General features: G+C 44.4%; 2 protein-coding genes across 2 annotated transcripts in view; one reads left to right on the top strand and one right to left on the bottom strand.

Annotated features, from left to right (window-relative positions):
• Nucleotides 1–89: 89 nt before the first annotated feature.
• On the top strand, nucleotides 90–5,393 carry PAXX (PAXX non-homologous end joining factor). The gene is made up of 7 exons (XM_044268293.1): nucleotides 90–218; nucleotides 1,879–1,939; nucleotides 2,057–2,103; nucleotides 2,368–2,558; nucleotides 3,222–3,296; nucleotides 3,515–3,602; nucleotides 3,861–5,393. The coding sequence occupies exons 1-7, from the start codon at nucleotides 118–120 to the stop codon at nucleotides 3,892–3,894; spliced, it is 597 nt and encodes a 198-aa protein (XP_044124228.1). The 5' UTR covers nucleotides 90–117; the 3' UTR covers nucleotides 3,895–5,393.
• Nucleotides 4,839–13,351, bottom strand: part of CLIC3 (chloride intracellular channel 3) — a 24,487-nt gene continuing 15,974 nt past the window's right edge. The window contains exons 3-6 of the mRNA XM_044268292.1: nucleotides 10,285–10,410; nucleotides 9,754–9,860; nucleotides 9,358–9,533; nucleotides 4,839–6,035 (exon numbers count right to left, since the gene is read on the bottom strand). Coding sequence (XP_044124227.1) covers nucleotides 5,874–6,035; nucleotides 9,358–9,533; nucleotides 9,754–9,860; nucleotides 10,285–10,410 — 571 coding nt within the window. The 3' untranslated portion in view covers nucleotides 4,839–5,873. The remainder of the gene's footprint in view (nucleotides 6,036–9,357; nucleotides 9,534–9,753; nucleotides 9,861–10,284; nucleotides 10,411–13,351) is intronic.

The raw sequence follows: 13,351 nt of genomic DNA, 5'->3' as shown, positions 1-13,351 counted from the left end.
CCTTAAGGGTTAATCCCCGCAGCCTCCTCCCATGGCCCTGGCTTTTTGTGTGCAGATCACTCCCATCATGGTCTGAGCTCCTTCTGCTGCAGGAAGTGAAGTTTGAATTTACTCACAATGGAGGCTGAGCCCTGGTCCACCCTGTGCACGGTCTCCCATGCCAGCCAGCGCTACCTGTGCCTCTGCAGAGTCCAGACTGGCACCGACCTCAGGATACAGTGAGTAATGTCCACCACTAGGCTCCTGGAGGTGGTCATGTTGCATGGGGATGGTACCGATGATTAACTCTTGCTGTCAGTCAGAAGCATCTGCAAAAAGAACAAAAAGAGATAAAAGGCGTATAATCCCAAACCTCCCAACTTTTTGGACGGTCAAAGAGGGACACTCGTGGTTTATTGGGTGAAAGATCCCATTTTCCTGCATAGTTATATATGTCGATAGTTTTTCTTTTACACAATAGCAGAACAATTAGCTGAATATAAAAATGTTAAATTCTAATTTCATGAAATAATGTGTAAGACGGGCTTTAATAGATATATATATATATATACCAGAGAAACACATTCTGGGTCAATATTGTAAATGTACAAATCTGTTCTCAGACCTAAAAGAGGGACATTTAATGAGCAAAGAGGGACAGAGGGACTTGGGTCAAAAAGAGGGACACTTGGGAGGTCTGTAATCCTGACAGCTACACCATAATGTATACAAGTTTCCACCCTAAAAATACCTTGAAATGTAGAGGGTGCCTGTCATATTGCCTAGAGGGGGTTAAAGGGGCAGTGCGGTTTGGACCAAGGACATATTTTGAGCATGTATGGCACTACTTGGGCACCATCTGTTGGCATCTGCAGTGGAGGGAAATGCAGGAATGGCGAGAGATTAGTAGAAGGTCTGGGGTCTGTAAAGAGGTAGTTTGAGGTCTGGTCTGGGGTCTGTAAAGGGGTAGTTTGAGGTCTGGTCTGGGGTCTGTAAAGAGGTAGTTGAGGTCTGGTCTGGGGTCTGTAAAGGGGTAGTTTGAGGTCTGGTCTGGGGTCTGTAAAGGGGTAGTTTGAGGTCTGGTCTGGGGTCTGTAAAGGGGTAGTTGAGGTCTGGTCTGGGGTCTGTAAAGGGGTAGTTGAGGTCTGGTCTGGGGTCTGTAAAGGGGTAGTTGAGGTCTGGTCTGGGGTCTGTAAAGGGGTAGTTTGAGGTCTGGTCTGGGGTCTGTAAAGAGGTAGTTTGAGGTTTGGTCTGGGGTCTGTAAATGGGTAGTTTGAGATCTGGTCTGTGGTTTGGAAAAGGAATAGTTTGAGGGCTCTGGTTTGTAAAGGTTATTTTGAGGTCCATTCTGTGGTCTGTGAAAGGATAGTTTGAGGTCTGGGGTCTGTAAATTGGTAGTTTGAGATCTGGTCTGGGGTCTGTAAAGGGGTAGTTTGAGATCTGGTCTGTGGTTTGGAAAAAGAATAGTTGGAGGGCCCGGGTTTGTAAAGGGGTGGTTTGAGGTCCGGTCTGGGGTCTGTTAAAGGATAGTTTGAGGTCTGGTCTGGGGTCTGTAAAGGGGTAGTTTTTGGTCCGGTCTGGGGTCTGTATATTTTTGGGAGTGGAGTATATATTATATATGTTTTATATATATTTTTTTTGTTTACTTAGGGGGTCTGTATTTTAAGGTTGTGTGTTTTTTTTTTTATAGGGAGTCTGGAATATCTTTATGCAGGATCATTTTTAGGGGGCCTGGTCTTGGTTCTTTATTTGTTTAAGGGGTCTGGTCTGGGGGCTGTATTTTCAGGGTGTGCTGAAAGGAGTCATAGGTACTATTTGTGATTCAAACACTGTATATGGGTGGGGCATAAAGCTGGCAGGTATGGTCTATGGTCACTCGATCTCCTTGTTTCTGTCTAGTGTGACTAACGGCAATGAAGTGTGGAGGACGGACCCCATAGAGGAGGCCCTGGAGGAATGGGTAAGGGGGCTGTGTAACTTCCTGTAGGCCCATCTCATTACCTCATGTTATAGTCATGTGACATCACTAGACAAAAGTGACATCATCACCCACCGTTCTGTGACTTCTGTATTTTAGGACGCGGTTCGTAATGTGACCTCACGTGATCTGGTGAGCAAATTGCGGTAAGTTCTCAGTGGTGGTGGCACCATTTTTTTGGTGGTGGAGGGCAAAGCAAGGGGGGTCAGTGGTGGTGGCCATGTTGTGGGGTATCTTGTGGTTTTAGCGGTGAGCCAAATACATGGAGGGAGGTTCACGGCTCCATGTTCTCTAAGTCCACCCAGTGGCCATCTTGTCTACGACCATTTCCTACAAAGGGGCCACAACATGTGGCCCTTAATACATGTCCTGCTAATGAATTCCCCCCCATAACTTGTGTCTTTCTACAGGGAACACTTCCAGAGCAGCCCCCCACTTCTAGCGGTGCAGGGCAGCATTGTGAGCTTGTCTTTCCAGGTGGATTCTGGGAAGTTTTCCCTGGACCTCTTAAAGGTTCCCATCTCTGAGGCGCGAGCGCAGGTGCAAGATGTGTTATTCCACTTGTCGGATCGAGTGAGGAGTTTAGAGGCGCTTCTTAAAGGTACAAAAACATTTGCGGTAATGTGTAATAATCGATCAATTGCATTGAAATATATAGGAAATCAGTGCTGCCAACGGTGGTAAAAAACAGTATTGCAAGCAACAGACTTAGGGCTCATGCACACAACCGTAAAAAATACGGATGACATCCGTGTGAATTCCGTATTTTGCGGAACAGTTGGCCCCTAATAGAACAGTCCTATCCTTGGCTGTAATGCAGACAATAATAGACCGTATTATTTTTTATTTATTTATTACGGAAACGGAATGCATTTTTTGCGGAACCACTGAAATGAATGGTTCCACATACGGTCTGCAAAAAAAACGGAACTGACACGGAAAGAAAATACGTTTGTGTGCATGAGCCCTTACCTGTAAACTACTGTGGACTGATAATCCAGGGCATTTTAAAGGTACCATAGAGTAGTACTGCGCATTTGGAGTAACTTTGTATATTGACTTCTTATACTCCAGTCACATCCAAAGCTGCATTCAGAATTCTGCCATTTTTTTTCTTCTGCTCAGCAGCAAATATCCAGAGTGCTGGCCCCTGCTGGTTCGGAGTCTGGCTAGAGAAGGAATAGCTGTGTTTTCTAGGAGATGCAGCTTTGGATGTGACTGTAGTAAATTACACCATATTAAATAGTATTAAACATCTTTTTAGATAGGGAGGACAGCGCCGCTCCGTCCGTCAGTCCAGCGAAGCAATCGCAGAGGAACCAGCTGCTCCTTATTCCAGGTGGGTGAATGTCTGCACAAATGGGTTTTGGGGGAAAGCTGTACAAAATTAATATTATATTATTTTTTTTTCTCTGTCAGGGAAAGCTGGGTGACTACCAAGATGGCCGCCATTACAGCTCCTATAGATGTCACCCAGCTTTCCCTGACACAGTTAGAACTAAGAAATGGCTGCACAGAGGAGATTGGAGATCCCTTCAATTTTCTTTTTGTTCTCAGATGTTAGAAAGAAAGGTTTTGGGGGGTCGTCCTCACAGGTGAAGAAGAGGCTCCCTGGGGAATCGCTTATTAATCCTGGCTGTAAGAGGTAACGTGATGTCTCATACTTCATATACACCTTCAGTGTAAAGCATGGAGGTTTTTCCTTCTGGTTGTCATGGCTATGTCTATGTGTATACCAGTAACTACACTTTCTCCTCTAGTCTATACTATATACCGTATATGGATATATTATATTATACATGTTGACGAGCTGTCACAGCCAGAATAGAAACCACCATACTTTACACTACAGGCTGCATCCCTTTATACTGAACACTAACATGAACCTGATCTTTCCTTGTAGTAAAAAAGCAGCCAAGGGGGTCGATTTTGAATAATCATGAGGACGTGCAGGAAGGTAACGTTATCTTAAACCGGCGGTGGCCATTTTGTGATCTTAAGCAGGAGGTGGCCTCTATGTACAAGGAACCTGCAACTCACGAAAGTAGAAAATGCATATTATTACATTAGGGAAGAGCCTTGTGGCGTTACCACAACCTCAATATTTCCCTATGGGGATAAATTCACGGATCAATAGCAAAAATTCCAATATGTCCGCCAGTGTACTTTTTATTGTATCTCGCATTTGCGACCGCATTGGCATTTATTGCTTGCAATGTCGCAATTCGACTTTGTTGTCACGCCCTAACCTTGTAGCAGAACATTAAGGAAGTGATATTGATGCCAAAAGTCGCCATGGAGGTTCCGACGGATGGAACTCTACCCAATCAGTTGAAACTCTCTTTAGGGTGAAGACTGCGATTGTAAATATGGAGGCAGCACTGCGTTATCACATGACTATCGCAAGATCATGGCGATGGAGACACTGCGCCTAGAAGGAGAATGTAATGCAGTTACCATGGTAACGGCTTGAGACCTGTAGGCAGACAGTTATCGGAGGCTTTCGTCGTGGCTACATTTTCCACATTCACTATAAAATATGACAGAACTGGAAGAAACAGCGAATGGATTAAAAGAATCCTTCATGGGAACACAAGGTTATATACAAAATGGCTGCCAACTTTCCTGTGAGGAAACGAGGACTGCAGACATAAAATGGAGGAGATGTCCTGAGCAGCCAATCACATTGCTTCTTTCAGTCTCTAACTTGTGCTGGACAAAATGATAGCTGGATCCTGATTGGTTGCCATGGGCAGCCCTAGCAACCACATGTTCTGTGGCCTAGTTAGAACGTCCGCAGTTACCAATTTGAACACTGCCACAATAGGATTCCACGTCTCCACATCCATCTTCATGTCGTTCCGTGGCACGGTCACATGACTTTGTTTTAAAACGTATTTATTTACAATTGGACTTTTCAGCAAGTTAAATACATTTTACATCAATGCACAATGTGAAGAAAAATATATAAATATTTTTTAAAGGCCCTGGCGACTTCCATAATACTGTTCGCCATAGCGACATGTTTACGACAGCGGATCTTTGCAAAGCCTAAAAATGTGGATCAGGTCTTCCATTTTTTATATATGAAGCCCCTATTAAATGGCTTTAACTGTCCAGGGTGAATCGGAATTGGTGTGGTTTAGCGACAGCGGCCATCTTGTAATGCAGTAAATTTGCTGGTCCGTATTTCAGTGCCCGGTGACTTCTTTTCAACATAAAGGTAGAAAATGGCTGCTGTCACAGAACTTAAGGTGTGGACGGAAAGGCTCAGCTGAAGAATGACCTTTTAATGTGCCTGCTGGCAGCCATTCTGAGAAGTAGGTCTGATGACCACAAAATGGCCGCCGTCAAGCGTGAAAATATTAATGTTTTCATATTTTGTTTAATGGAACTGTATTTAATTAATATTTTTCAATAAAATAAATGACTTATTTTTTTATTTTTATTTTTTAAATTATGCATTGTTCTTCTGTTACTTCTCTTGGATATTTATGAATAAATCGATAACCAGGGCGTTACCATTCCCCTTGTCAATTGGGTGTGTCCTTGTCATGTCAGCATTGACTGGGCAGCATCAGACAGTGTATGGGCTTGCCATGGGGATAGTCGGAATAATACTCAATTTATTCATATATTTCCAGGAGGAATAATAGAGGGGCAAAGCAATACAGAGTTCTAAAATTAGAATACACTTGTTTTACTAGAACGGTAGAGCAGACGGGTTCTTGTAAAAGCAGGGCGTGTACCCCGGGGGTGCACGTACCCCAGGCTAACAGTTCATCTGACGGGTGTGTCCTGTGAGCTGTCACACTGTTTTCACTCAAGTCTCTCTGGTGTTCAATGGTGGTGTATTTTGTGCCGATTCCACACAGAAGAAAGGCTCACAAGGCGTCATACTGCAGTCCGTCCGGGCCTAGGGCATTTTCCGGACCACATCCCGGTAAAAGAGGATGATCTCGCTGGCGTTGGGGCATGTGTACTTGAAAGCCTTCAGATCCTCGGCATGCTGGAGGTAGCGGGAGATGCCCTGCAGGTCTTTGGGGATCTCAAATTTGCGGTAGTGTCTGCATACAACCTGCGGTAGAAAAAAAAGATAAAATCTGCTGCCATTAAAGGGTTTGTCCAGGTTCAGAAAAACATGGCTGCTGTCTTCCAAACACGGCGCCTCACCTGTCCACAGGTTGTGTGTGTTATTACAGCTTACCCTCCATTCACTTCAATGGAGTTGAGTAGCAATACCAGACACAACCTGTGGACAGGTGTGGCGCTGTTCCTGCACCAACCCGCCTTCATCTTTCCTAGACTCCTGAAAGGCAAATCTGCCTAGTTTCATTGCACAAGTATAGGCAAACATACTGTTCAGGACTCCAGAAAAGCCGAGTGACTACCTAATCGGGAGTAGGGTTGCCACCTTTCCCAACAAAAAAATACCGGCCCTATTAATGCCTCCATTCGTGCCCACTAGTGTTGATCGAGCACCAAAGTGCACCTACAGAGCACAATGGAAGTCAATGGGAGAACCCGAGCATTAAACCAGGCACCCCCTGCTCTGAGGAGGGGACGGCGTCTGGTTCACACGAAAAGGTCAGAAATTGATGGAAACACCAGTAAAATGGTTCGGGAACAGCAGGGCGAGGATGTCTGGATGCATCTTGGACTCCCAGGTCGCTGCTGGAAACGATTTTGTCCGAGTAGTACGCCACTTTTACAGACTGACAATAATACGCACAAAACCGAAGATAAAATCGATTTTAGAGGAAAAATTGTTAGGAAAAATTCTTTCCTGTATATTTACTTCTATATAAAGGGCAAGTGCTGCCAAAATGACAAGGACGAGGCGCTCAGATACACCCTGTATATCACATAAAGGAGGGCCTACAATGGTTCAGGTAGTGGGACCCCTACACTCATAAAGCCTATGCACTCAGGGAAAGGGCTGCCAAAAATTACAAGGATCCGGCGCTCCAATACACCCTTTATTACACATAAAGGAGGGCATCATACGCAGCCTTGAAAAATTATGATTGATGGCCTGCTGGTGACCCTCAAAAACATTAGGGGCGAGGGCCTGCTGCTGGTGACCCCCAAAAACATTAGGGGCGAGGGCCTGCTCAGAGAAGTCAGGGGCAATCCAGGCCTTGTTCATTTTGATAAGAGTCAACCGGTCAGCATTTTCAGTTGACAGGCGGATGCGCTTATCAGTTATTATGCCCCCAGCAGCACTAAATACCCGCTCAGACAAAACGCTGGTGGCAGGGCAGGCCAGCACCTCCAAGGCGTAGAGCGCCAGTTCGTGCCACGTGTCCAGCTTGGACACCCAGTAGATGTAAGGCACTGAGGACGCTGATACGGTCTGCTATGTTCACCATCTTCCAAACCTTTTCCCTCCTTGTGACACTAGGCCGCGCATCAGGGTGAGGGTGCTGGCGGGGTGTCATGAAACTGTCCCAGGCCTTGGAGAGTGTTGCCCTGCCTCTGTTGTAACTGCTGTGTCTTCCCCTCGTCTCCCCAAGGAACTACGGACTCCGCCGCCAGCGTTGTCAGCTGGAAATTTTTGGAGCAATTTTTCCACAAGGACCTTCTGCTCTTGCACTATTATTCTGCTCGTCCTCTCCACCACAGGAATGAGAGATGAGAAGTTCTCTTTGTAGTGGGGGTCGAGAAGGGTGAACACCCAGTAATCGGTGTCCAAAATGCGTATAACACGAGGGTCACAGGAAAGGCAGCCTAACATAAAGTCAGCCATGAGTGCCAGAGTCCCAACAGGCAAAACATCGCTGTCCTCATCAGGAGGATGACTCTCAATCTCTTCCTCCTCTTCGGCCCATCCACGCTGAACATGTTCAGCCGAACACCGCGATGATCAAGTCAAAATGATGTTCAGCCAAGCGTGCTCCCCCAACACTAGTGCCCACCAGAATTAATAATGCCCCTATTAGTGCCCTCCAGAATTAAGTGCCCCCATAAGAGACCCCCAGTAATATTAATGCCCCAATTAGTGTCCCCCAGAATTAATAGTGCCCTCATTAGAGACCACCAGTAATATTAATGCCCCCATTAGTACCCCCCATTAATATTAATGCCCCATTAGTGCCCCCAGAATTATTAATTCCCCCATTAATATTAGTGCCCCCAGAATTATTAATTCCCCCATTAATATTAATGCCCCCATTAATGTCCCCCAGAATTAATAATGCCCCCTATTTAGTAACAGTCCTTACAGGAAAATACTTGCAATTATTATTGAGGCAGTAAATTACCAGCTTGGCCGTTGAGTTACTGGCCGGGTGGCAAGCAGAGCTGCATTTAATATGCTACAATCTTGTAGGATTTGTGCTTGCTCAGGGGGTTACCGTGGCAACAACTAGGGACTAACCACTGCAGGTACTTCCTGCCAAATGACCTCAGCTCTTATGAACAAGTATAGGTCACATGACAAGAAGCCCATGAAGACTTTACTCTGGAGTTGCCAATTGTAGCATCAACAGATTAAGGCTCCATTCACACGTCCGCAATGTGTTTTGCGGATACACGGAGACACGGATCCGCAAAACACGGAAAGCGGCAATGTGCTTTCCGCATTTTGCGGACCGCACATTGCCGACATAATAGAATATGCCTGTTCTTGTCCGCAATTGCGGACAAGAATAGGACATGTTCTATTTTTTTGCGGAAACGGAAGCACGGATGCGGAAGTGCGGATCCGCAAATGTGGATGCGGACAGCACATTCCGTCCCCATAGAGAATGAATGGGTCTGCATCCTTTCCGCAAAATTGCGGAAAGGATGCGGACCCATTTTGCGGACGTGTGAATGGAGCCTAAGGCCTCTTTCACACTACAGTATGTTGAATTCAGTGTTTTGCGTTCCGTTTTTCACGGATCCGTTGTTCCGTTTTTTGCTTCCGTTGTGGTTCCGTTTCCGTTCCGTTTTTCCGTATGGCATATACAGTATACAGTAATTACATAGAAAAAATTGGGCTGGCCATAACATTTTCAATAGATGGTTCCGCAAAAAACGGAACGGATACGGAAGACATATGGATGCATTTCCGTATGTGTTCCGTTTTTTTTTGCAGACCCATTGACTTGAATGGAGCCACGGACCGTGATTTGCGGCCAAATATAGGACATGTTCTATCTTTTCAACGGAACGGAAAAACGGAAATACGGAAACGGAATGCATACGGAACACATTCTGTTTTTTTGCGGAACCATTGAAATGAATGGTTCCGTATACGGACCGTATACGGAACGCAAAAAACGGACCGCAAAACGGAAAAAAAAAACGGTAGTGTGAAAGAGGCCTAACTGGGCCTGCACTTCCGGTCATGTTGCCATGGGAACCGCAGAGCAAGCACAAGTTGTCCACGATCTCAACCAGGGATTATGGCTTACATTGATGATGTGGAGTTTGGGCAGGAGGTTGCAGTCGGGCAGCGTCAGGTTGTCTCCATCCAGGAACTTCCTTTTTGAGGCGGCCATTTTGGGGTCAGCGGCAAGCTCGTGGGGTAGGGGGTTCATTAGATAAACATCTAACTTCAGTAGCGACCGCAGCAAATTCTTCTGTAGGTCTGGAAAGAATGGAGGATAACTCCTTAAAGGGATATTCCATGGCATTCGGATCAGCGTGGGTGTGACCACGTGAACGACAGTGGCACTGTGTGAAATGCAACCATCAAGCTGAGGCGGGCCCCAGCTCCATTACTTCTGGTAATCATGGACCACACGTGATAATGTGGACAGCCCCTTTAAGGGTGGGATCATTCAGTGTGCTACATGCTTAGTACTCACTGTCCTCCTGGGCTGCAGATTGGTTCTTGATGTATGCGGAGAACTTTTGGAAGACGTCGTTCCCAACCGTGTTGGATTCCTTGTATTTGGGAGCCATACTGGGATAACTGGGAAGAGAAAGCCCATCAGCATCTCGTGTATATAGAGGAAGAGCCCCCTAGTGGTCAACACACTGTACTGGACGATAACCCCCAACATTTATCCTAAGGGTCCATTCACACATCCGGAAAATGGGTCCGCATCCGTTCCTCAATTTTGTGGAACGGGTGCGGACCCATTCATTTTCACACCGTGGAGTCCGCATCTGCACTTCCGTTCAGCGGCCCCGCAAAAAAATAGAACGTCTATTATAGTGCTGGCCATGTGCGGTCTGCAAAATGCGGAACGCACATGGCCGGTGTCCGTGTTTTGCAGATCCGCAATTTGCGGACCGCAAAGCAGTTGCGGACGTGTGAATGGACCCTAACCCACAGAATGACAAACTAGAACTCCCATCGTCACAGCCCTAATATCAGACCCCGTCCGTCTCACCGCGGAGGCGTCAATGTCTCCTCCAGAAACTCTTCAATACTGTTCACGTCTGTTTTCACTTCATTATTGTGAATAAGAAATGGAGGTTGTGTCCCCGGAGCCAAGATCTTCAAGACATCAGGGGCCCTGAGCGTAGAAAAGAGCAACGGTGACTGTCAGGTGCATTCTACTCCATAGCGGGCGGTATTATAGCAGTTATACTCTTGTACATAGGAGCGGTATTATAGTAGTTATATTCTTGTACATAGGAGCAGTATTATAGCAGTTATATTCTTGTACATAGGAGGCAGTATTATAGCAGTTATACTCTTGTACATAGGAGGCAGTATTATAGTAGTTATATTCTTGTACATAGGAGCAGTATTATAGTAGTTATATTCTTGTACATAGGAGCAGTATTATAGTAGGTATATTCTTGTACATAGGAGCAGTATTATAGTAGGTATATTCTTGTACATAGGAGCAGTATTATAGTAGTTATATCCTTGTACATAGGAGGCAGTATTATAGTAGATATATTCCTGTACATAGGAGGCAGTATTATAGTAGTTATATTCTTGTACATAGGAGGCAGTATTATAGTAGTTATATTCTTGTACATAGGAGCAGTATTATAGTAGTTATATTCTTGTACATAGCCGGCAGTGTTATAGTAGTTATACTCTTGTACATAGGAGCAGTGTTATAGTAGTTATATTCTTGTACATAGGAGGCAGTATTATAGTAGTTATATTCTTGTACATAGTAGGCAGTGTTATAGTAGTTATATTCTTGTACATAGGATCAGTATTATAGTAGTTATATTCTTGTACATAGCCGGCAGTGTTATAGTAGTTATACTCTTGTACATAGGAGCAGTGTTATAGTAGATATATTCTTGTACATAGGAGGCAGTATTATAGTAGTTATATTCTTGTACATAGCCGGCAGTGTTATAGTAGTTATACTCTTGTACATAGGAGCAGTGTTATAGTAGATATATTCTTGTACATACGAGCAGTATTATAGTAGTTATATTCTTGTACATAGGAGCAGTATTATAGCAGTTATATTTTTGTACATAGGAGCAGTATTATAGTAGTTATATCTTGTACATAGGGGGCAGTAATTATAGTAGTTATTCTTGTACATAGGAGCAGTATTATAGTAGTTATATTCTTGTACATAGGAGGCAGTATTATAGTAGTTATATTCTTGTACATAGGGAGGCAGTAGTTATAGTAGTTATATTCTTGTACATGGGAGCAGTATTATAGTAGTTATATTCTTGTACATAGGAGCAGTATTATAGTAGTTATATTCTAGTACATAGGAGCAGTATTATAGTAGTTATATTCTTGTACATAGGAGCAGTATTATAGTAGTTATATTCTTGTACATAGGAGCAGTATTAGTAGTTATATTCTTGTACATAGGAGCAGTATTATAGTAGTTATATTCTTGTACATAGTAGGCAGTGTTATAGTAGTTATATTCTTGTACATAGGATCAGTATTATAGTAGTTATATTCTTGTACATAGGAGCAGTGTTATAGTAGATATATTCTTGTACATAGGAGCAGTATTATAGTAGTTATATCCTTGTACATAGGAGCAGTATTATAGTAGTTATATTCTTTGTCAATTGTCTTTTTATTGAAAAGCATCAAGAAAAGCACAACATACAATGATGTATACATCCAGATTCTTGCAAACGATCATATCCGCAAATGACAAATGCATAGACATTATGCTTAAGACATATGAAAAGCATCAAGAAAAGCACAGCATACAGTGATGTATATGTCAAGATTGTTGCGAACAATCGTATCCGCAATTGACATATGCAAAGACATATAAAAGGTGCATTTTCCATGTCAAGGTCAGGAAATATTGGCAATTGACAATCAAAGTATAACCTGAGGTAGGTAAGGTCAACATAAACTAATAAGGGGGGGGGGGGATACAAAATGTCCCTAGAACTGGACAGATACGGTCCAGGCAGTTGAGGTGCATTTGATGGATCCAAAGAGAGGAAGATGGTTGGCTTCTTCCGTTCCTGCTAATGTGTCTGTCACGACTATGAGGCTATCATAAGGTTGTTATCTGCTAAAAAACCCTAAGATGCTGAAGTACCATTCACTCGCCTATACTCAACCCATGGGGCCCATAACTTCTTATGTTTCTCGTGTGTCCTAAGTTCCCACCCTGCCAGTTCTTCCATACGGTGTATATGATCTAGTTTGTTTAACCATTGAGAGACTGTAGGGGGGTCTTCACTCAGCCACTTTTGGGGGATGAGTAAGCGTGCAGCTTGAATCAGGTGTGTAGGAAGCTTGTTCTTTGATGGCAAAAGGTCCTTTGTTGGGAGCCATAAAAGGACCAGTTGAGGGGATAATGTCAGTTTAATGTTTAGAATTTCGTTAATGATCCGGGAGACGTTATCCCAGTATCCTCTTATTTTAGGACAGGACCAGAAAATGTGAAGAAGAGTGCCACCCTCCTCTCCACATCTCCAGCACCTGTCGTGGTCACTCAAGCCACTAAGAAATAGTTGTTTGGGGGTAAGGTACCACTGCGTGAGAACCTTATATGAATGTTCCTGGATCTTCACACAGCGGGAGAAGCCATGCGAGTGAGCGTGCATGCGGAGAATATCCGTCTCTGAGAAAGTGGTCTGAAGGTCGTTGGCCCAGGTGTGAACATATTGTGGGGTTATGTGGCGCTGAGGCGTATTCAAGGCCGTATATATGTTAGATATCAATTTGCGTTGAGGGGAGGGGGGGCTCGCTAACTTCTCGAACCATGTCGAGGTCAGTACACATGGTTTCTGGGTGAGTAGCTGTTTCCCAGCAGCTGTTATAGATATGAGGTCTAGGAAGTTAGCTGCCTTCCAAATCAGACTGAGTGGGTGTTGTTCCGGTAGGGTGCCGCGTACTTTCCCTATAAAATCGGCTGCGGAAAAACTTCTGAATCTGTGCCAGATCTGTGAGACCTGAGTACCTGAAGATTGGATAGTGTGTGGTATAAGGTCTGCTGGCATCGCACCGGGAGGGTTCTGTAGGAGCCCGTGAGCCTTATTGAGCTG

This window comes from Bufo gargarizans, chromosome 9 (assembly GCF_014858855.1).
Source record: "Bufo gargarizans isolate SCDJY-AF-19 chromosome 9, ASM1485885v1, whole genome shotgun sequence".
Taxonomy (NCBI): domain Eukaryota; kingdom Metazoa; phylum Chordata; class Amphibia; order Anura; family Bufonidae; genus Bufo; species Bufo gargarizans.
Note: the sequence above shows the minus strand (reverse complement) of the source record. Positions and strands in the feature narration are given on the sequence as shown.